The following is a 24,973-nucleotide window of genomic DNA, read 5'->3' on the forward strand; positions in this document are numbered from 1 at the left end:
GCTCCAAAGAGTCAGGATGAATCTGATTCCAGGCAGCATTCTCTTTGGCCTTTGGGCTAAGTAATAACATTTACCGGAAGGCAAAATTATTTGAGCTGCTGAAGATAACCTTACCAAAGAGATACTGCTGCAATAAGCCATTAAATAATATTCTAAAAAATCTTTACTTTTTTTAAATAATCCTCGGTTAAGTTCTTTTTAACAAATCTAAAGAAGGAGAGCAAAGCTTGGCAAACTCAAAGAAAATGGAAGACAGGTTTTACTTCAAGCCATAGGAACAACAGAGCCCTTTAACTTATTAATAGTTCTAATGTGGGAACATTAGGGGTAATTATAGCCCTTCAAGGTCTGATCCCATAAAGAAACAGGTTAAATCTGCAAGTTTATGCAAAGTATCTGAATCTTGTTTCTATTGTGCAAAGAGAAGGAATAGAAAGAGGAAAGAGATGGGAAGACGGTGCTTAATCTGAGGAACTGGAACAGCACACGAGTGGTGCATGTGGAAAGCAGGAGACACAGCTTGGCCAAAGAGAAATTTATCCTGGGAATAAGCAAATTCCTTCCCATTCAGAAGCACAACTGTAGAAAACCTTCCACCAATTGCTCCCAGTGGAAGACAAGTAACTGCTTTTCAGATAGACTTTAAGATATTTATGAGGGAAACCACAAGACACGGTGCACGAGCAGAGCTGGGTTTGATAAGCCGAGAGGCATATGCTAATTATAGACTCCACAGCTGTGTTCGTTTTTCTACGAGAATTAAAGATCTGTTTAAAGTTTTCTGCGCAGTTTGCGTACAACAGGCATGGCCTCAGGGCACTGGAAGAACCCGGAGCTGTTTCCAGGACAGGGGATGGATGCAGACGTGCCAAAGGCTCCAGGTTGACGTGGCCGATCTGTCACTGTCACCAGCCGCCCTCCTTTTCCTCCTCTGGACTCTCACATCTCCAGTTCCAGAAAGAAATGGAATATTGCAGTTACTGCTAATTATGGTACATTACTGGATTATTTTTTTTACAGGCCTGAAGAGAACATCCACCATAGAAGGCTCTCTGCCAACAGGCAAAAGAAGTGGTGTCTAGTGATACTTTTGACAGATATTTGCTCTTAAAACTATCCAGTGACACAGATTCCTTATCCTTTCTATGCATCCCAGCACTATATTTGCTTCCATGGCTGTTCTGGGTCTGACGTGCTGCAGGTCAGATCGGGGTTTGCGACTATTCTGCTGTTCCAAACCATCCTCCTGGGTGAGGGGTTCTCGTTCCTCTTCTCTGGGCTGTGTCCAGCCCACCTGTGCATCTTCCAGGTGACCCAGTACAGATAAGCCAGCGTAATCACAAATGCTTTCTGAGGAATTGTCACAGACTCAGTTCTTCTGCCAGTACATGTGCAGTTGGCTATTTTTATAAAACAGCAGATTTTTTTTTCAGCTTTATTGAATCGTTTGGGGGGGGAGGGGGGGGGTCTTTTTCTTTTTTCTTTTTTTTTTTTTTTTGAATTTTATTTTTCTGCTCTAAAGATATATCTCTTAGTCACTCCATCTGGTAAAAGTCATGTCAGAGGCTCTTGCACACCCTCGGTTCTGAAGTTCCTGAAAAGTACTTTATTTGTTCCAATATCACTGCACTTCTCATCTGTGCAAGAAAATTTGAGATAACTTCAGTATAAAGGATGATATATAAAGCCAAATTTTATTCTATTCCCTCACACTCATTTTCCTCATAAATACCACTTGGGATCATGAAAAATTCCCTGCAGCAGGAAGCGGGTATATCAGGGTTGTACTATTTTATCCTGTTAAACATTAAGGCACTCTGTGTTCAGTGCCTGCTTCATTTATCCTGTTAATGTATTAGCAGGATTCTTTTCCTTTGCATTATTTAATGGAAGGGGTTTTTTATTGGATATGATCAAGTTTATCTGTGCCTGAATGAAATTCCATTAAAGACATACCATGCAACAATGCACAAGGGTTTAAAGTAGTTTTTGGTTTTGCAGCTGCAACAGAAGCATGTCTGTACTATCAAAAAGACAGGAGTGAGCCCGCTTGGGCTGAGCACCACTGCTTTGCTGATGGTTTGATACCCAAAGACATTTGTTTGAAGAAATAAGTTGATAGACAGCAGCACATGGGGAATTTACACTGACGATCTACAAACCAGGCTTTGGTGTTAGGGTTGCTATTGTTCGGACTTGCTCCAAATCACCATTGCCCATTTTTCCCCATTACCTGAATCCCTTGTAAATACAGAAATAAAGTAACAAAAGCGGCTTGTGCGCAGTCCCCACGAAAAAGCCCAGACTTAGAAACACTCCAGAGTAAGAACAGCAAGATCATATAATTAGAGTGAGCAATAACTACAGGGGTTTTAGGTATCTATGTGATAATTGCCTGCAAATGGGGACTTTTCTATTGGCAGAAGTATGCTAAAATGTAAAATGCGACTTTGAAAACAAACCACAACGAGGTAATAGAGTTTTAACAATAGCTTTTTGTTGTGAAAACAGTAGCCAAGTAAAGTGCTGATATCCAGATATGTTCAAATGCAGTAGTTGGGGTTGTATCACGTTTTTTAACAATCCAGCCATGTGCATACACCACATAGAAAACACTAGCAGTTCCTGTAGGTCTCAACTATTATATCACTAATAGATACTGAACTCCTTCCAAAAGCACACATTGACACTGAGGACCACAGTCCTTTGGCACATGAAGTAAAAATGTCCAAAATCAAGGGGTTTCAGTTATCAGGATCATGTACCTAAGCATAAAACAATCCATGAGCCTTCCTTCTTGGAGAAGATTTTTTTATCCTCACATCTTAAGTACTTAAATACTCTTTGACAATAGCATCTATTTAATCAGAATGAAAAGGTTATCTTACCCTCTCTCAATTAAGTTACCCAAATTTTGCCAATCTGTCTGTAACTTTATGCATGATTAAATTACTGTAATTTTTTTAAAGTATAGATTAGCTGGAAAATTAGTCTGAAAAATTAGAGATGTTTGTTTCTCTAAAATAACACTTTTTTTTATTTTATTAATGGTTTTCTGTGAACAATAACAATCTTTAAAATTTAGATTTAAAAATATTTTTAAATCTTTTAAAGATCTTTAAAGTTGGATTTCTATGAGAAGAGTCGGGGACAATGTAGAAAATCAAACATGCTGGTGAGTTCCCCTCAGGAGTTTGGGCGCCCCACCCCGGTCCACACCACCTATACTGAGATGTCTGCACTAAGCACTTTAGAGAAGCTGCTGACTCTTTGGAAACACTTTGTTCCAGAGAATCATTTGAGAACAGAAATTAAGACACTTAAAACCCTTTTGCACATAGTGAACAACCTCCATGAGTTCTGGTTTTGCTTTCTGTACAAGCTCAATGAAACGCAGCCGTTAAGTGCTCACTAAGAGGGGCTGGTTTGAACAACTGCAAGATGTGTCTGACATGTCCCAGCGCGTTAATAAGCAAGGAAAAATCAGCTTGCTTGAAATCTACATTACTGTGTGTATTTTTAGCTGGTTTTAAATTAGCACTGTGCTGTTTATAATCTTTAGCATGAGTTATTTGTCGGAGCACGGGTGGGTGGAATGGGACTGTTGCAGAGGGCAGGGAGGGGAGCGAAGCCGCTTCTGCCACCTCCTCGCACGTCTGGAACCCAAATTCCTGGGAAAAGATCCCCACAATGAGGAAATCACAATGCCGGTGGCTGAGCTAGTTATCATGTTTTGATTGCTTGGTTTTCTTTTTAGTCCTGTAAATATCATATTTTATATTTTAACTCAGAATCAGTGCAAAGAACTAGTTTTGAATTAGATACAGAGCATATCACAACTGGGGGTCTTTATGACTGAAACAAGAAATGCCTCTTTCTTATATCTGTGCGTGCGCAGAGAAATGAGCAAACACAGAGTAATAATATTTCACTTCAAAACATTGCTGGTGGTATATCTGTCTCAAGTATTTAAAATACTAAGCTTAAATATTTTAGTGCAACAGATAGTTGGGTTTTACTTCTTCACTTATAGCAATAATTGTTTAGTCTTTTTATTCCTATTTTAATGCCCCAAAATGCTACATTATTCTTTTAAATTAGAAAAAAATAATGAAATCAGCATAAGCCATTATTTTACAGTTTCTGCATCTCACAGCAGCCTGGTGTGAATACAGATGAATAGGACCTGACCATATCAATTCCATTGGTCTGTTGGGGGGTTCATCTTCCAAATCTTTCTGCCAACACTCGCGTGTCAGAGCATCACAAAGCCACTCTCGTACAGACAGGTTTTGGCTTTATCCTCCACCGCTCTGTCTTAGAATAAGCTGAAGAAGTCGCATAAATCACTCTGGGGGTTTCACCCTGTGCGGTGCTGAATGTTTCCCTCTCATTCAGAGGAGTTTCAGTGATTCATACCACTATCAGTGCAACACTGGGCTGGAGAGGACCCGAGTCACCACATCGAGCTCTCAGCTACCACAGACACAGTCCAAATGCATTTTGACATTACTTAAATTATCAGCATTTTCCAAGTGTTATTATCATGGTCAAAGCTCTGTTTAATCAAAGTCTCCATCTGGCACACACTTCAAAAGGGCCTCCTCAGTCACATTTATCTATTTAACTTTGCTAGTGAATTTTCCATCACGGTAAATCTCCCGTCTCAGGCGCTCAGCCTTGGGGATGATTGCATTTGCATAAGACTAAACAAATCGGTGTCTTCGCTCACTCATTTCTATACAAGATTTTAAGGTTTTGTTCTCCCAAGGTCAAGCCTGGCCTCCCAGGCACAGAAGAGGGTTTGCTCTTCTGTACAAACTTTCCTTTGGTGCAAACAGCCTGTCCGAGCGCTCTCGAGCAGATTACCTCTCCTATCTCAAGCCATTGCTTTCTCATTCTGTCTTTTATAGACTGTCGACCTGCTCCTCCAAAGCCATAAATCCTCAGCTAACTTCAAGTGTAACAATATTTATAGATGTTATCTGTAGGACTCCGTTGAGCCTTCAGAGTCCCATTATCTTACAATCTTTTCTTAAAAAAAAAAAAAACACGTTTTTGACAACCCAGTCTTTTACATATCTTTTTCTTACTGCTTTGACCTTGAGTTAGTTTATTCCTTCCTTCTCAGTTTTTATGCAACATTTAAAATATACAATTTATTAAGCCTTTCCTATAATAAATCATTAACTGAAATATAGTAAAATGAAATGCTTTTAACATCTCCCTGCATAATCCATTTAACAGAATTAGTCTTGCTTATTCAGACAATCTAAAGAGGTCCGTGCTTTTGTCTACAAGGCATCAGCATTAAAGCTTATAATTATTTCTGGCTAATGTAGTCCTTGGCGTTAGGCAATGTTGGTTTGCATGTTGCAGCATAGTACTTTTCCTAATCTCTTGTACTAATTAGAGATAGTGATACAATATTACTTTGTTCCTTTCTATTCACCACCAGGAGAGATGTCTGAATATAATCCTATCTGTGCTAAAAGTGTGCTTAAATATTTTCACAACTGCTAGCTGTTATAAAACATTAGGATTATGTAGAATAATCGCTAAATTAGAAAGAAAGGAGAGCTTGATAAGAGCACGTGGACATCAGAGGTGTGTGCCCAGGAACCCTGGCCGACAGCGACAGAGAACATGGCGAGTGCTGACCTCAGTGGGGGTTTGTCCTTCACCAGGACTGCAGCACCATGTAAACGACTCCCAGGAAAGACACGAGATGCTGCCTTGTCAAAAGTGAGGAATGGACCCACTTTTTGTTGATAACTCATAACACCGGGAGTTACAAAGCAAAGGGGAGAACCAGAGCAGAAACTTGCTCTGCATGTCTCGGTCCCTGCTGCCACAAGAGCGACCGCTCGCACAGACTGACCCATAATTTTAATGTCTTAAGGGTAATCAGGTGTGGCTGATAATGCTTATATGGACACAGTGCAATATGTGCACCCAAAACCTCTCTTGTAACCCACCATGCTGCACATCCCAAGGAGCACGGCGTGGGGAAGAACCATCTCCTGGGCGAGGACATGCCGAGGGACCTGCCAGACCCCCGCGGGTCCCTCCCAGCTCTGCAGCTGCTCCCAAGCAGGCGCCACAGGGGAGGAATCTCCCCCAGAAAGTTCTGACCATTTCTTCTCTTCACACATGGATGGGAACCAACACCATGAGTCAAACACGGGAACACCCAGCATCACCAGTGGGACCATCAGCACCCAGGAACCATGTTCCCAGACACAGGGCTTCACTTCAGCATTAGCAAGAAAGTAAATTACTACTCCTCAGTGACCGAAGCTGACAAATTTTAGTTATTGCACCTCTTATCTCCCTAGGTCAAGTTATACTTCAAACATCAGACTTTTCATCAAATTCGTTTTAGACTTCTCTGTGGAAATTCACTGTCTTCCAAGGTACTACTGCTATACCTCTGGACGGAATTTGCATGGCCAGATCAGCACAAGGGGAGCCAAACAACCTGACCTTGGTTTCTATTTCGCATTGTTCTGGACAGGAATCTCTAACCAGATAAACACCTCTCTGCAGGTCAACCACTGTTCTCCTTCACCTGCGTGTACCAAAAGTTTCACATGCTGTAAAATCCATTACAAACAGAGCGCTCCACTACAACAGTGGGGATGGGTATTATGGAAATGCCCAGGATAGCTGCAGGTGCCATCAGGGAGGCAAATAATTAATGCTTTTGTATAACAGCTAATCATACATACCTCTACCATTATCTCGCTCTACCAATATTGCAACTGCAAGTGTGCATATAAAACAATGACATTCAGTGCTGAGATCTTAGTGGGGGGAAAGCACCTGTGAGATCTATGGTATTTATAAACATTTAAACATTTTCATTCCTTCCATTCGTTTTCAGTTTAACATAGAAAATCTTCAGAAGAATCCTATGAAATTAACTAGTCCAGGTGCAAAATGACCTTACCTAGCATTACACACCAATAAGAATGAAAGTAGTACTGAGCAAAAACATTTATTCATTCTAGATGAATGACTAAGCAGACCCTACTAGGAAGTGTTACATCCTAACAATATGTTTGTTTACTTTCTTAAAGTTTGTCAACCACCACAAATAGCTACAGAATGTTATTACTGCTTGGAAACAAAGTTTCTTTTTGCCAGCAAAGCACTCAGGTAGTCACAGGAAATGTTAATCAAAATACTGAGGTGAAAAAGAAAAGGAGTACAGAAGCTTTTTGACTTTTAAGAGCCAAGCACAACATTTTAAACTTTATGCCCTCCAGCAGACTCACCATGACATGGTAGTTGATGCAACCCAGCTGCTGCTGCAGTGAGAGAGTGACATCTGCCTATAAACTCGTTTGGAGACTGGAAACACCTGGAGATTTCCAGAGGTCAAACTGAAGTTAAAAGATATAACAAGCCAGCAGGACTTTCCCAATCGATAAGTCACCATCCATCGTACCCAAGCCCACACGTGTTCCCAGCACGGGCACCGCCCTGCCCCTTCCTGCCAGCTCACCTGCCCAAAGGATGCACTAATTTGGGCTGCTAACTAGCAAAGGAAACTATGAGAGCCAGGAGAGCAGACAGGTTTTTCCACCACAGGACGAATTAAAGTGTTGGGGAAACACGTCACGATGCACGTGCTGAACTGCTGGTGCTCTGCGGGCACACAGCAAGTGTTTTCCAGAGACCAGTTCCAGTTTAATTACAATAGAAAAGCTTTTTAGATCTCCAGCAAATGGGTCCAAAAAAGCCTTTTAAAACCAACATCTGATGGGTTCACCTGTTGGCATGATGTGGGTTTTGGGGACATTTCCAATGACAGCAATATCTTTGTTTTGTGGTACTCTGGGGGCCAGGTGGACACAAATGTGAACAGCTCCAGGCTGATTTGGGGTTTCTATAGCAAATGTCACTGCAGGTCTCAGTAGGTGACACTACACCCCCAGGTTCTCATCCACAGACCCAAAAGCCAACGGTTCGCACCAGTTTGCCCCCTTGAAAGGAACAGGGACTGGGGGGGCTGGAGAAGAATTTTACATTTTGGCTCAAGCTCTTTCAGAGCATCAGCCCCAGTGACCCTGCAGCCACAGCTGCATTTCATTTGCTATTGTAATGCCCAAGACAAGTTTAAAGAAATATTGAGAGCTTCTTAAGTGATTTTTGAACTGAAATCTTGTTTGTCCAATCCAGTCACAGCATCGATACCCTGGGGGTGGGGATGAACAGGGCTAAATCATCATCCATGGATCATCAAAACCAGCCCCAGGACCCCTGAGCCCCCTGAGCTCAGCCCTGGGGGTGGTTTAACCAAACCCAGCACAGTCCGGGCCCTTCAGCTGGTCCAGATTTGCTTCTCCTCCAGGTTTCTTTCACACCAAATCTTTCTGGTTAGCTCACTTTGGGAACCAGAACTCTACTATCTACCCAGTTCTCTATATTTTTGCCCCATTAATTCACCTAGTACCTTTGTGCTGAAACAATCTAAGTATGATTTAATAAGCTTTAGAAAGATAGTACTGGTCCATATGCAGAAAATCAGATTTACATAATTTTCCACTTCCTTTTATAGGCACCATAGTTCAAATTATCTTTACATTGGGGAAACACTTTCAATATGATAAAATGAAATACCACCTATGCTATGCTTCAGCTTTTGTAATAAATTAAATGTTGAATTGTCATACTGACTTATCACAGAAAGCTCCTTTTTAATGAGAAGAGCATGCCCTGTCCTGCAGTTAGTCATGGTTCTAAGTCACTAAACTAAGCTTTAAAGTCAGCTTCATCTTGTGACTTTTTTTTTCATTACTTGAACTTTTCTGCATAGAGGGGGGGAAATGGAAAATTTTTGGTTTTATCACATACTCTGTGACTAACTGTAGCATGGCATTCTATACAAGACTTGCACAGGTATTATGTTTTAAAATAATTATGTTACATTCATATAGTCTGGAAAGAAAAGCCACTGCTGCAAATGATGTCTCCTCACTTGCTTCTCCATACTGTTTCCTTGTATTTTCTCTTTTTTTGCATGCACTGACTGTAATATTTACTTAAGAATTTGAGAAAGGCCTTGTATTAAAGTGAGTAAACACAATTTCTTCAAAGAGACTGAAAATAAACATCAAGCTCTTTGGCTAAGCAAAACTGTCAAACTTTGGCTTCTAAAGTCAGGCAGCAAATGAGTTGTTTTCCAGCAAAGCCAAATATATTCACCTATCATTGATTTCAGTGGAGATCTTAATGTTCAGTAACTTAAAACCAGATAAATTATTCAGATGTTTAAACATGAAGAGTTCATCTGACGTTAAGTGCTCCCATTTTTAAATGCTTGCCTTAATAACAATTTATCCTCTCTAAAACAAGCAGTAATATTCACTGAGGGCTTGGCTACTTTCGCAGTGTTTTCTATGGTTTCCAGCAGAATGATTTTGCTGCCTTAATTGTTATCTTAGAAGAATTAATGAAAACTAAGAATTTGGGGAACTGAGAGTGGAAATTTTCACTTAACCCCTTTCTCTTCTCTTTGCAGCTCCCAGTACAGCCCAGTACGGGATCACGGGTGACGCCGAAGTCCTGTTCTCCTGCTGGTACCTTGTGCTGACACTGTCCTCCCTCACCAGCATATTCTACCTGAAGAACATCATTCTGCACTAAATGTAAAGACCCATAAAAGGCTTTTAAGGATTCTCTGAAAGTGCTGATGACTGGATCCAATCTGGTAGAGTTTGTTAAAAGCAGCGTGGGATATAATCAGCAGTGCTTACGTGGGGATGATCGCCTTCTGTAGAGTTGCTCATTATGTAAATACTTTAATTCTACTCCTTTTTTTTGATTAGCTGCATTACCTTGTGAAGCAGTACACATTGTCCTTTTTTAAGACGTGAAAGCTCTGAAATTACTTTTAGAGGATATTAATTGTGATTTCATGTTTGTAATCTACAAGTTTTCAAAAGCATTCAGTCATGGTCTGCTGAGTTGCAGACCATAGTTTACAAAAAAAAAATATTGCAGTAAAGTGTGCTTCTTTAAGGCTGCAATACAAATATTCAGTTCCCTTCTTAAACAGCATTCTATCCACATTTACACAGAAACATTTTTCTTTTTTGATAAAAAAAAAAATCAAATAATATTGCCTTCAAAGTATTTCTTCAAAATATTACACATATCTAGAATTTCTTCTAGCATGATATTCAGGTTTCAAGAATGAGCCTTGTATTATAACTGCATTGTGCAGGACTGCTTTCTGTTTCCTTTTTCTTGCAAACTCAGCATGGGTGTGCCTTCATAAAACACAACTTTCCTGCTCCTCCCCAGCAAATCCGGAACGTGTTTCGGGAAATGCTAAAGCATCCTTTATAGCGTTAGAAAACTCCAGTCGAGGAGCAAAGTGCTGTTGGCTAAAAGGAAAAACTCCCATTTCCAGGGGACAGGGTAACACCAACGCCTTCTGATGTTTCCATCTCCCACCACTAAACAGCAGGCAATCTCTGTGAAAACCAGTTTTCCCATCACAAAACAGAACACAAGTTATTTTGAGACATCTTTTGAATGTAAGAAACTTTCCCTTATACTAAATCTAAATTCCTAAATGGCTGTAAATGTGAGAATCTGAATAGTCCCTTTTGTACTACTGGCAAAAATTATGTGAATTGGTATTTTTCTTGCACTTAGTTTTGTACTGGTTTGGCTAATTTAGCAATGAGAAAGATTGCTTTTAAATATTAGATATCTGAAAATACATGAAGTATAAATAAAATTTTATATATATACATATATATAAAAAATACATATATATATATATATATATTAAAATGAGATTGCTCCAATAACTGTACTGCAGTGCATGTTGCCATCCATGATAGAATCACCTTCACAGACAGGACTCGATTGCAGATGTACTAATACCTTACTACAGCACTTAGGTCCTCACCTGTGACTTCCTAGTACTGCAGCCCATCAGGATAACACTCTTCTTTCACTCAGTAAAGGGTTAAGTTCCAAACCAGCATCTAACAGTACTAACTTTGGTTTTACCCAACCCTGGCCAGCATTAACACAAGAGGTTGCTCAGAGTTTCCAGCTGAATTTCCAAGGGCCATTGGTGGGAGTCACTGAGACACGGCCATGGCCAAGCCCTTGACCTCAGCATCTCCCAGTGATCCCCAGAGATGCTGATGCACTTACACAATTACTGATGACAAGAATAAAAACATTATTGGCATTATTATTCCCCTGTTTTGTGTATGAACTCCAATAGGCGGCACAATTATTACAGTACAGCATTTTTCTCCGAGTAGCAGGTTTTGCAGCCAGCGATACCAGATGAGCTCTGTGCACACTCGGCAGCTCCAAATTCAGGGTACAGGGACCCCAGATTCTGAAAAGGCAGATTTGAGGTTTCCCAGTCTCCATAGATACCATCCCATGCTACTGTGTAGAGAGAACACACAGTGAACTGTTGTAGCTATTGACGAAGGGTATAAGCAGAAATACGGTGACTCCAAAACTTGTCAATGAAATGTCCTGGGTCACTCTGCGTATGTTCAGTGATAATGAACTATTTCTATCTTGTTATTTACAGCCGTGTACTAAGTAGTTGCTGTTTTCAGAAATGTGGTATTTTTTAAAACCTAGAATAACATGACAAAATTCATTCTTTAAGGAAATAGTATAAACCCAATTCAAATTACACTATACACAGTCCTGATATCCTGATCTCTCTTGTATTGCAGCTTTAAAGTGCTCTATTTTAGAATCCATTAGCTAGAAACAGTGGTGCTGCAGAAAGTATCACATCAGTGCAGTTTTATGAAGAAAGAAAAAACGGTTTGCATAGCCCAACTTGTACACCTTGTCTCACAGTAAACTGAGAGATGTTCCTATTCTGCGGCTGGATCAAATTCTATATTTCAATGATAAGTTTAATTTCAGTGACTCCTGATATCTGGATCCTGATATTTCCAGCAGCAGAATAGAATGAACAGCAGCTTTATTGAGTATGAAAAAAAATGTATGTAATTAAGTATTGACTGTTTACATTCATACCAGGCGGAGCTGCTGGATAACATGGATGAGACATTCAGCCCCATCTCTGAATTTTCGCTTAAATTTGGGAGAACATAATTATTGTCAAGCCAAAAAAAAAAAAAAAGACAAACCTCACTGATATTTCTGGGTGCCAATGGTGTTTCCTGAGGCAAAATAGGTATTTAAGGGTGGGTCAGCCTGCGTGTTTGGCAGCGGGAGGGGTGCGTGTGTGCCGGATGCGTTGCCGGTGAGTGGGAAAGGGTGATGGGGAGACCCTCCTCAGTCCCCCCAGAGCTTTAGGCACTGATTAATTCAACAGACATAGTACCTAGAGCCAAACCACCTGAATTTTTGCAGGATCGGAGCTGTAGGCAGTGTTGATCAAATAAAGAAACTTGGTTCTTGGTGAAACTGTTCCACACAATAAACTGGTAATTGTCCAGATTTATTGGGACTTATCGGGATCTTCTTCCAAAGGGGACAGTGCACACAACGTTTTACCAGATCTACCCACCCTTTAATTTGTGGGTCATATTTGCTTTAGGCAACTGTTCGAAGGTATGTTCGCTGCTGTTTCGAAGGATTAACCCATATCGTTCATATCTGTCGGGCAAATATCATTATATTTATTCCCACCTTTCAAACGTGAAAAATAAATGGCTTAGCTCCGAGCAGTATAACTGAATATTTATATCCAGATTGTCGTCCACATTGGAAACCCCAAAGTCTGTAACACCGTAAGTTCCTCCTTGTGCAATAGCTCAGGTCTGCAATGACCATTGCACCGGTGACAGGCACAGAAGCAACAATGCTCTAATTATAATGACACTGATCATTCTATTATGCTAATACTGAATTAAAGGATGTCTCACAACTCCTTGAACAAATCTAGTTTCTCAAGAGTTTATAACTTGGCAGGAAATGTATCCATCATAGCCAGACTGCTTTTCTTAAACTTTTCAATAGATACATTTTTTTTTCAGAAACTCTGCTGGTTTTAAGATACAGAAGTGTCAAAATCATCATCGGTAAAAGCTGCTTTTTTGCACATTTTCAGAGCTAGTGTCCTAGACAAACAATGGTAAATGTTACGCCTACCAAAATCTCCACTTAGTGACATGACTGTGTTTGAAAGAATGTGTAAACCAAAACATGTATTTTCATGGATAAACAAATTGCCTTAAAGACTAAATATGCATTTACTTCTAAGATTGGATCAGACTTGTGCCCAGTCTGGAGGTAAATAATCCATATTTCATAGGCTGCCATGGAAGGTTTTATTTCTTTGGGAAAAAAAAAAAAATAGTTTCTTTTAAAATAATCTTAAATAATGTAAAAATTCTTGCATAAACTGACAGATGTGAGGAAGTATAGGGCAAGGATCAATTTTACTGTGATTCTTTGGCAGTGGCAAAGTGTCGCCTGGCTCGTGGGGTTTGCTGGGGGGGTGGCCAATGGCTCCTCTGTCCCCATCCTGTCCCATGTCCCTGGGTCTGTGCCCTGGGTACCCCCTCCTCCCTGGCCATGCCACAGCCTGCAAGACAAAACTCTTTAAAACAACAAAATAGCAGTGGGGAAAGAAAATAAATTTAAAATTCTCCATTCAGCCTTAATATTGAGAGCAGATAAATCAGCATTGCCATCGAAGGGATAAATTTACTCTCAGTTTCCCTGACCCAGCTGTTGCACGTGCTGGGATGCTGCAAACAGGCTTAGTTTGGGCTGGCTCCAGTTTTTGGTCCCATTTAACAATTCTTTGCTGAGCATTGAGGGCAATGGAGGGAATTTACTGCGTGACCAGAAAAGTTCATAAACGAAACCAGTTGGGTGAACAGCACAAGGTCTCGGGATGGTTTGGAAGGGACTCTCTGTGCATCCTGCTCCAAAACTTCTGCACCAGCAAGGGGGGAGATTCTCACCAGGGCACCCTCAGCGCTGAGCTCAGACCTGTCTGCCCCCATCACTTCATGCCTATTTCACAAAGAGCTCAAAGGTTCCTTTACATTAGAAAAGGGTTTGCTGTAATTTATGTCATCAGCCATCGCAGTGATGGGGGAAATCCAGGGAGGACTTTTCCTTCTCTCACACTCCAACCTCGGTTCTCCCACGTGATGAACTTTGATCCCAGCCCCAGACAGCAATGACAAATAATGCAGCTGAAAGTCCACAGCCCATGGGACAGCAGGAAAGCAGGGAAACCTTAGCGCCCATTAGCAGAATAAATCACACATCTGCAGTGATTCCAGATTCAAAGCAGAGGGAGGAGGACAGGGCACAGTGCTGCTCCAGCCACAGGAGTTTCCCCTCTTATCTGCCAAATATGAAAGTACTCATTATTCCTCCACTAGCCTTTTTTTCTTATGCTGCCAGATAAAAAAAATGTCCGTAATGATGATATATATTATATTTGGTATCTAGAGGGCAAAATCTGTTCTTTCCTAATGCACATCCATCCTTCTCTTTATTATTTTTCAGCCAAAACCAAAACACAATTCGCACATTACACGATGCGATTTATGTGCAATAACATCAGCTTTTCCACTTATCAAAACCATTACAGTCATAAGCACATAACGCCCATTAACCTCAACGACAGCAACTTAAATGTGAACCACAAGTGAGAATAAACCTTAAAGATGCGATTGAGCAGCAGCAGCCTTGTTTGCTCAGTGTCTAACAGGGAGATGGCAGGGCCATTCCTCCCCTCCCCCTGCCTTTCTTTTCTTTTTTTTCTTACATGAAAATAGATTTTCCTCCTCTTCAGGGTGGTTAATTTAGGCTGGGAGGTGCAGCCATGTAGATGTGCTCAATGTTTTTGACGCATCGCTCCAGGTAGTGATGCTGAGGTGCAGCACCCGGAGCGCAGCTGCTCCCACGTCACCCCAGCGAGACGGGTTCTTGCAGGAATTTTGGTTCTGCAGAAGCTGCGGGAGGTCATGGGCTTCATTAAGCTACAAAAGCTTTAAAATGTTCAAGGAACTGATTTTCCTCTCTCATTTAAGTGAATTGCTAAAAGCACTGAGTTGTTCTTCCATGGAACTTTGAATTCACTGTTTTCTTCATTAACTTTGACCTTTTTGCATTTATTATGATGAGGGAAAAAAAAAAAGCCCACATAACAGTTAACTTTGCAGTAAGCTACTGCAAATTCATTTCCCCCAAGTCTTTAAAAACAGAGAACCTCAGTGTCTGGGACAGGAGAGCAAAGGACCTCGTTTGCCACTTGTTTCTAAAAGAGGATTTAATGTTTATTTGCCAAAAATTATGAATCATATGTCCCTATAAATCATTTCTGAATTACTTTTAGCAAGCTAGGTGCATGTATATACCTACGTGCAGAAAGACAGATGGAGCAATGGCTGGGACACCTTCCCAGGTGCTGCTCCCCAGAAGAGCTGGAAAACGACCCAGCGAGGCACTGTGTGGGGAGCGAGGTAATTCAGAGCTAAATTAAACAACAGGCTTGACACAGGCTTTTGAAGTTTAGTTCTGGGGTATTTGCATCAGTCTCTTGAAGCAGCTGCAGATGCAGTTCGTGCTTTAGCCACTGATGAGCGACGAGCCCAATGCAGGAAAACGGCAATCCCATCCATCCTGCCCCAGGTATCCCTGGAAAATCAAACAAGGAGCATCCTGCTCTGCTGCTCGTGCACTTTCTAGTCTCATCGGGGTATTTTTTTGCTATTAATTGAATTACGAGGCTGACAAACCACACCGTTTCCACTGACATAAGTGGTGCTGTTGGGAGGGAGCAGGCACTCAGAGCGCAGTTTTGGCTCCACTCCTGGCAGAGGCTGCTCTCCCCAGCACCAGGACACACAGCACCACCTCTCCTCCCCTGTTGCTGTTCCTGTCCCCATCTCCTGGTCCCTTCTCCCCTGCAGGGGAAGGCAGGGCTGTGGGGGGAGGCTGCAGTTCTCAGCCTGAGCTCCTCACCCATCAGATGGACCTTAAAAAAACATCAGACAGACAGCTAGGCTGACAAGATGAGGTGTTCTGCCTGGTGTGCTCAGGTCCGAGCTCCCATCTTCTTCTCTAACAGGGCTCCAATTTCAACTCAAACAACCCTGAAAGCTCCGTAATGTTTCTTCCAACTCAGCAAAACTTTCCTCCCCAAGCTCGACTTGTATGTGCTGCCACCCTCAAGCATGGGTTCGGTGACAGTCCTGTGCAGACAGAACCCTTGCACAGAGCAGCAGAACAGGAGTGTCTGCACGTCGCTTTGTCTCCCTTGCTGACGAGCCACGTAGTGGAAAAGATACCTGAGTTTTTACAGTATATTCATTTCTGTCATGGGAGTTTCAATAAGTGTCTCGCTCTTTGTTTCAGTGCCTTAAGCACCTTTTTGCAAAAGGCCAAAACGCGAGAGAGTACATTTAAAAAATTAATTTCCCAAAGTTAATCACCCTTAGTAAGTCAGCTCTCCAGCACAGTCGCTCCCATGTCAGATGTAGCACCGGCTCCTTGGGAAGCGAGACGGCGGCAGCACCCGTTGAGAGGCACTGATGAGTGTTTCTGCCTGAAGATTTTAGATAAAGCACTTAGTTCTTCTGAAAAAAAATCAGCTAAGGGCTTTGACCTTATATTTGAATACAGAATTAGCACTCTGGTAAAGGTTAATGAACAGAAGAGGGGAGTAGAGAATTTTTGAGTGAAATACTTCTGAACTGGATTTAGACACGTGCGTGTCTCTGGGCAGGTCTGCCGCTGCACATGGACCTGGTTCTCTTGGCCTGGGCACTGTGGCCACCAGGAAAACCTGCTCAGAAAGGGAGAGGGTGAGAAGGAGAGTCTGCTAATGCTTGGCATGCAAAGCCCATGAGTTTGGTGTGCAAAGCAATGAGCTTGGCATGCAAAGCCACTAACTTGGCATCCAAAGCCCATGAGCTTGGCATGCAAAGCCATGAACTAGGTGTGCAAAGCCATGAGCTCTGTGTGGAAATCCCTGAGCTTGGTGTGCAAAGCAGTGCCGGTGATGAGGTATGAGGCTCGAGCAGCTCCAAGGCCAAAAGGCTGAAGCCTGTTACCAGCACAGCAGGGCTTGCTCTGGTTTTCCTCTTGCACTTTTCTGACAATCTGTGATCTTGATATGTATTTTTTTTCCTTGCTTCTTCACACAGTTGATGCTTGTGAAAAATAATTATTTCACCATATGGTGAAATGTGCGATTATCACTGTTAGACTCATCATCTCAGACTGGCCCCTTCAAGAGCACCAGCAATCAGGGATTGGGCAAGTTTGGGCAAAAACCAAACCAGCCTTCCCCCCACTCCAACACTTTCTCAATTTCTAATTGCTGTCCTACTCAATCATGATACCATTGCTGTAAATGGTAAATAATAATGGTAAATACTGGGGTGGAGTCTTAAAATGAATTGTAAGAATTAGGGCTACTATAATTTTATAATCACTTCAAATTTTTGTGTTCGTGACTTTACCATAAAAGCATTTCACCTCTATTTAAAGTTCACCCTTTGGAAGGGTCACTAAGAACAAAAGAACTATAGGAAAAGAAACCCCTCACAGAGCCATTTCCATTTGTTAAATGTAGAGAGACACCATTTGAATACAAAAGCTGAGCCTCCCGGAGGTAGCAAGCCAAATCTGTGCGTAATTACCCTTCTACTATTCAAAATATTATTATTAAAGTAAGCCTCGGTTCAAATTCCAGCACAGCTATTGCAGCCTGCATAGCAGACTTACAAAGAATAGATATTTGGTGCATGGCAGGACACGTTTGCAGTTCCTGTGTGCCCTGTCACGGGCAGGGTGGTGGGGACGTCCCCGCGCCTGCTCTTTGCCACCAGGCCCGAGGGACACCGGGTTCTCTGCAAACACACATCCCTTGGCAGAGGGATCTTGTCACCACCCTGCACACAGAGAAGCAGGAGACATCTCTCCAAGATGCAGCACCCAACTCTAAGTCAATAATATATGCAAATGCACTGAGCAAAGCACTCCCACAGATGTTCTTAATTAAAACAACCTAACCCAAGCCCACATAAAGTAATAACCCCAAAAAATGCCTTCCCGCTCTCGTATGTTCTGAGTCATTGCTGCAGAATACTACAGGAATATTATTTTTATAAGAGCAAACCATTTGCTAAATAAGCCACCTGTTAAATAAACACTCCCACTCTCCAAATATTGTTATTTTGTTTTCCAGACTATGCACAATCTGGATTTATTTTAGATGAAAAAAGCTAATCACTGAAGTAAAAAAACCCTAAAACCAGTATTTTGACTATTTAAGATGATCCATCTTGTGTGCACATCTGCTCCTTTGCAAGCTGGCAGGGCTCTTACATTAGAAGAGAATCACAGTTACTTATTCAGCCAGGAGCTAATGAATTTCCATCATCAGACCTTAGCAGTCTTCACTTTTTTAACTTCTTCAAGCCTTGAATTGTTTTTAATTCACCTGGCTTCACTTTCTAATAGCTGTATCTTCTCATAGGGACAAATCTCAAGCCGAGATTTTTCAGCAAATTTGACACAGGAGCAAGTACAGAGTTCAGCTCACGTTTTATCTTACAATCACTTTTTCCATGCTGTAAAAGCCAAGTGGACCATTGTCCAACCTCGAGCCTTGTACACGAACATCCCACTGCACACACTGAACACACTCCGCTTAGGCTTTCAGAGCCCTCTTTCCCACCCAACACAGCCCCTGGAAAACACCTGATTAGTTCTACAGGATGGACATCCCCTCAAAAAATTTGTGAATAATGGTACATTACATCAGACCCATGGAAATCTGACTGATTGGCAGTAAAAGCTGGGCAGGTGATTATTTAAGTGCATAAAATGTGGCCATAAAGATGCACAGGCATTAGGAGTTCGTATAAAATTGCAGGCAAAACTGGACAAAACCGCTTTTCAAAATCAGCCCCATTATATCCTGTTCCCTTTCACAGAGAGCCTTTGTGATAATAATTTTACATGCCGCTATTTTGCATGTTCACACATATTTTCTTGCTCTTTGACACTTGGCACCCAGCAACTTGGCTCCATCACCTTTAGCTGATATTTTTCCCAAGCCTTCTGAACAAGAGAGTGGCAAAATCCTCCATGCAAATCTCATACTCTGTCTTGAGAAAATTCTGCAAAGCCTGTATTACTCATTTCACTTCACGTGCAGCTCACAAATTAACAGTGTCTGTTAATTAGGCAGCTAAACCCTAAACCTGTATCTATGTTACTTTAACAACACTAGTGTAAAAAGGACATTTTTATTTGGAAATATTGCAATGCCCAAACATCAATATGAAAAAAAGATGAAAGAGGTGCATCCTTTTAAGATGGCCCTTTCCTCACCTCTCCATCTCAGCCTTTTCCATAAAGAAATCTAGGACTCATTTTATTCAGAGACTAGACTTCAAATTTCTATACTCATGTCAGGGTAGTATTAAATATTAAAGCAAGATATTAAAATTTCAAAGAACCTAAATTAAACCTGAGGTATTCAAAAATAAGTGTTCCTGAATATTTAATACTTGAGATTTCATAATTAACTTTAGAAATCTCATATTAAGAAAATCAGGAGCTGCCTAAAAAAAAAAAACAACATGTCCATTGCAGTGACCCTCCAGACAGGGTTGGTGGGGGATGCTCCATCCCCACAGTGCCATCCCCATCCCATTGCCCCCACCACCACGCGGCACCTCTTCTGCCACATGCCACCGACAACCCGGGCCCTCTTGGGTAAAATTCATTCAATTTCTTTCCTCCTCAACTGTTTAAAGGAGTTTCTTGGGTGCTGTGACACCTCAGCAGCTTCCTGCAGAAACCTGGCCAGCCCTTGGTCTTCCCACAGTGGAGACACCGGTGATGTCACAACTGCCCTCTCCCGCATGTGACAAACAGACTTGAGCACAGGACCAAAGGGGACATCGCTAATTAGAACAGTTCACAAATCTGAGATTTAAGACGTGTGATGAGAGTTTTTTATGGTTCTTTTAACTTCAAACGCACTATCAAAATAGGCATGGATTTATTAGGAAGAAGAAACAAAACGAACTAAAACTAAATGTTGGTTTTTTTTTTTTACCCCTGTGAGCAGGTTTTCCTCCATTATTCCTTAAGACAGGCTGACTTCTGAGGAGCAAGTATGGGTGGCTCTTCAGTTAGTGTCCCCCAAAGAGCTGTCAGTTAGACTTCTCCGCTTCCCGCCACCATAAAATTATTCTAAACTTGCCTGTCCACTAGCACTTAACATCTGATCCTATATGCATATAAAGATTTGGGAAAGCGGTCCATACCAGCGCAGTATCTGGCCCAATATTTCAGTGTAACTGGCGGGGCAGGGAGGAAATTAAAATGTGCTTTGTAGAGATTTAAAGTGTCATATAAGTGTCAGAATTTACTATAGTAATGACTCCATCCTACATGCATTTTTATAAAAGGAAAGTTGCTTTAAATTGACGGTATGCCAAATGTTTAGGTCTCTCGGAGAATCTGAGAGCAGCATATGAAGCTGGTGATGTCCAGCACAGCTCGTCCGCAGCCTGAAGGCTCTATGTACTGTCACAAGATGCCAGCTGACAGGCTGTCTGTGTTAGGCTGGGGACTAAGCCTGAGCTACTGTTTAAAACTGCAGAACTAATGGCACCCAATCAGCAATACTACTGGAGGAGGCTGCTCCCCAGTTTATAAGCACTGTGCTCAGCCTATGTTGACAGACCAGGATGATTCTACAGCTGAAGCCTCTTGTATCTGTGGAAACCAAATAGAGATGGGTGTAAATAGAATATAAAAAGTGATGGCTGCCTTCAATCACTGTGAAGAGGCTTAAATGCCTTCCCAAAGTAGAACGTTGATCTACGATAACAGGCAGAAGAAAAATAGCAGATTCAAAGGTACAGACTGTAGTTTAACATTCACAATTTGTCTAATCAAAGTAAACACACCCTTCTATATGTACATACAAAAGTCACTGAGGTAATACAGTACAGGGAAAGAAAGTCACCAACTTTGTCACTGGTGACACAAAATAATGAGCAGCCTTCAGAAGTTAACCAGTAGGACTCTGAAAACTGAAATATTGTGCTGCACCTCAAGGGACACCCAGGAGCATCCTGAGGGCTGGGGACAGATGAGCACCTCTGCCCACCATGTGCCACCCAACAGTGCCTTGGGGACACAGCTGCCACCCCAGCCACCACTCCCAGAACTTCTTCATATGTTTTTCTCACCAAATATTTCGTGGTTCCCATAGAAAAGGCTGAGCTGAGTAGAGCTGAGAGCAGGAGGCGGGTGCCAGAGCAGGGACAGTCCAGACACACCGTGCCCACAAGGTGCGAGGTGTAACCGTCTCTGCTAATTGGCAGGACTCATTTTTAGAGCTTTGCTTGCTAACGTACGATAGTCATCACAACATTCGCTTCAGCAAAATGTCAGTTTACAGATGGAGGGGAAGAGAAGGGGGTTGCAGAGATAAAACCGTATACTGAGAAAACAATAAAAGAAAAATCAATCTTTATGACAGATGAGTGAGTGAGATTTACAGTGTAATCAGAAAGCACAAAGAGATTCACGTATTGCCGGGAAGGGTATCCAGGCAGCGTTATTCTATAGATGGAAACACAATCGTGCCTACGGGATCTGTTTGCTTATTTCTGAGCAAATCCTCCAGCAGCTTTTGTTGAAGTGGATAACTGAAACACACAGATCTCAGCACTCCATCGGTATTGTTGTGCCTCTCCTTTCACCCAGCGCCTGAACTTCTCAATCCTTTGGCTTTTCTGATGCCAGAACATGCACTCACAAAATTGCTGGAGATAAGACGCAGCCCCGGAGAAACAGGCAGTGCCACCCGATCCCCGCTCCACCAGAGCAGCAATTACAATAACCATCAAGGCAGATCTGCTGTAAGGATGAGCTTCTGGCTACCAAGCAATTATATTAATTTATGTTCCATTTTATATAATGACTTTTATGTATGGTCAAAATAAGCAGCCAGCTAGAGCTTAAAGAAATAGTGATCTGTGAATTTAATACCATGTAAAGCTTAATGCATGCTTCAACCTGAAACAGTTTAGCTCACTTGGCATTTTTTATCTGAAAAGCAAGAATTACACAGCAAGACCCTCATCCATTTACTCTTTTTTTTTTTTTTTTGTGAAATCTCTTCTGTCTTGTGGTGGCTATCCACCCCTTCTCAACAAAATCAATGGTGACCATTTACAATGGGTAAATCTAATTGTCTCTGCGGGAAGGACCTGCAGCACTTCAGAAGCCTGGGCTTGGACAACACAAGTTCACAAGATCCATTACAGGGTTGGACAAGCGACTGTGGGAAATGTGATCAGATCTTTCCCCAGGGCATTGCTTGGTTTTGTTGATGCCTTTTATTTTGTATCATTTTAAACTGAAGCCAAGCAATGCAGAACAGTATCTCCTGTTGGCTTCTGCATTTCGCTTTGGGGAGGTACAGCAGACTGGGCAGGGCTGTTTGCCTAATGATGCAACAAATGGTGATTAAATGGAGAAATTAGTTCAGCCACGTACTTCAGAAGACATCCCTTCAGGATGTGAGGTTTCCCAGGGAGATGCAGCTCTCTCTTACATCACACAGGACCTCGGCACTGAGCGTCTTGCTGGAGCAGGGCCATGGAAGCTTTGCGTGGTGGCGGTTGTGTTCCCCCAGGTGTGCTCTCCTTCCTGGCTGTAGCATCCCCTGTGCTGTTGCTTGTGGCTCTTCACTGCACATGTAACACTGAACAGCAGCCCAGGTGCTACTGGCCAACACCTGGCCAAAAACAGAGCAGAGCTTCTCAGCTCTGACCTGGGGAAGGAAACTCCTGCTCCTCTTCCTTCATCTGCTCATCTTCATGTCTCAGCAGCAACTGCAGCACCTTCTGCGCCTACAAATTAAATCCATCTCCCACACCCACCCCTCGCTGCCAACCCTTAAACCAGGGTCAGCAGGAGAAGGTGGCAGTGGAGAACGTGAACCAGCCCAAACTGGGAGCTTTCACAAGCAGAGTGGGCTCCCCACAGGCCAGCAGCCCCTTTGTGTCCTCCCATAAGCTGTTGGGTGTCAGTACCTGCCCAGGCTCCACACCTTGTCTCTCCTTGGTCAGACAGAAAACTGGCTCTAAGGCCCCAAGATCTCTGGCCAGACCACCTTTGCCCACCATACTGCACTCTTCTTCATGGCTTTGCTTTGCTGTTGTTGTGCCACTCAGGCAAAACTCACAGTCAGCTCAGGATTTGTTGCAAGATCAACTAGATCAGAATTAGCAGCGAGATCTGCAAAGACCAGCTCAGACTCAGCCAGGAGAAGACATAACGCAGAAGCCTTTTTTTCCCAACATCTCTTAAAAGATCCCAAAGGCAGGTTTCAAGAGCAAACACCAACACAAGAGAGCCCTGGAACATGCAACCGCAAACCAAGGCATGCACAAGGGTTAAAGACACGGGCCAGGCTGTGGCACACGTGTGGGTTTGCATAACACTATCGCCCAGTCAGTGATTTAAAGATAAATTGATGAAGAACAGCAGAGAAGGTCAGAGTAAACCAGGGACCCAGCAGGCTGACGGTGAATCTTTCAGATCATTCCCAGTTTGTCAGCAATACCATCACCACGGAGCCTTGGGTCTATTATAGTGACACAGACTTTACGAATGACAACAAAATTGTGAGTGTAGTGCTCTGGTCATGCACAGCATTGCACGTGGGACAAGGGACCATGACATCCCATATGCCATCTACGTACTGTGGGGAATTAATTCATCATTCCTACAGGTCTGTGCCATGACAGCAATAATTCAGTTGTCCAATAAAGGCAGAGGCACTAAAAATTATGTGATGTTTTGCCCTGCTGACTCAGTCAAGGAAAGACCGAGGCTGGGAAAGGCATTGCGCTCTGTTCCCTTTGCTCCCCCATGCCTGGTTAGTGCCTGCAGAAAGGCCCAGGGACACAAACCAGAGCAGGGAAAAACCTTGAAGGCATCAGGTTTATGCTACAATGCAGCAAGTAACAGACGGCTGAATATAATCCTTAATTTTCCTCAGATAGTTTCAAAACAATGAGTTCATCATTTGCAAGCCAAGCCATTTGTTTATGCCCTTTTCTCCCTCATTCTCAGATGGTGGGCAACTATGGCTTTATTTTGCACAAAGTTCTTTTGCTAATATTCATCCATAATCATCAACAAAATAACTTAATATATGTAGGCGACTATAATGACAGCAAATGCTGTGTAGGAGGCATAATATATGCTTCATTGTCAATGCCTGCATGCTGAATTAAATACCCTATTCTGGTCAAATGCTAATACATTCTATGAGCACTTTTCCATAAACAGATTTTTAAAATGCAGTAGAATAAAAAGGTGATATGAATAATATATTGAAATAATCTGATAGGCGGAAGTTTAAGAACCAGTGTTTTTCTGTAGCATCTTGCTTGATATTGGCACTGAAATGATATGCATGAAATAAATATTCAGGGTAGTATCACTGACATCCTAAATATGGTACGCCCGTTGGGACCAAAGTAGCATCAAACCTCGTTTTTAAACAATATGTTCTTTTTTTAAATGGACAGCTGGCTGCCCTTCTGGAGCCAGAGTCATGTAACACATCACACTGGGACTTCTGCTGAAAAAAGTAGGTGAAGTACAAAATAGGTAGTATTTCACTTTCTGCAATCCTTAGCATTTAAAGCAGCTTAGAGCTCAGCAGCACTTGGTCTCAAAAACAGCCTCAAAATTAGTGGCAGCTTCAATGCTTAACTGCACTTGGGGTAAGGCTGTCCTGGTGTTCAGTGTCAGAGCATGGGACAAAAAAAACAAAGTGACCACAATAACATGGTTCATAGGGCAGACAAAAACCATAGCAGCTGTAAAAACTTTGGATTTGAACCTGCTCTTGGCCGCAGGAGTGGTGAGGGGCTGCTGGCTGCAGATGTGGAGCATCCCATCCTGCTGGTGTCAGCCT

General features: G+C 42.2%; 1 protein-coding gene across 2 annotated transcripts in view; it reads left to right on the plus strand.

Annotated features, from left to right (window-relative positions):
• NEGR1 (neuronal growth regulator 1) overlaps positions 1-12,698 on the plus strand; it is a 224,132-nt gene extending 211,434 nt beyond the window's left edge. For both annotated transcript variants that reach the window (XM_065842400.2, XM_065842398.2), the window contains one exon: positions 9,530-12,698. In XM_065842400.2, coding sequence (XP_065698472.1) covers positions 9,530-9,654 — 125 coding nt within the window. In that variant the 3' untranslated portion in view covers positions 9,655-12,698. The remainder of the gene's footprint in view (positions 1-9,529) is intronic.
• The last annotated feature ends 12,275 nt before the right edge of the window (positions 12,699-24,973 follow it).

This window comes from Patagioenas fasciata, chromosome 6 (genome assembly GCF_037038585.1).
Source record: "Patagioenas fasciata isolate bPatFas1 chromosome 6, bPatFas1.hap1, whole genome shotgun sequence".
Classification (NCBI taxonomy): Eukaryota; Metazoa; Chordata; class Aves; order Columbiformes; family Columbidae; genus Patagioenas; species Patagioenas fasciata.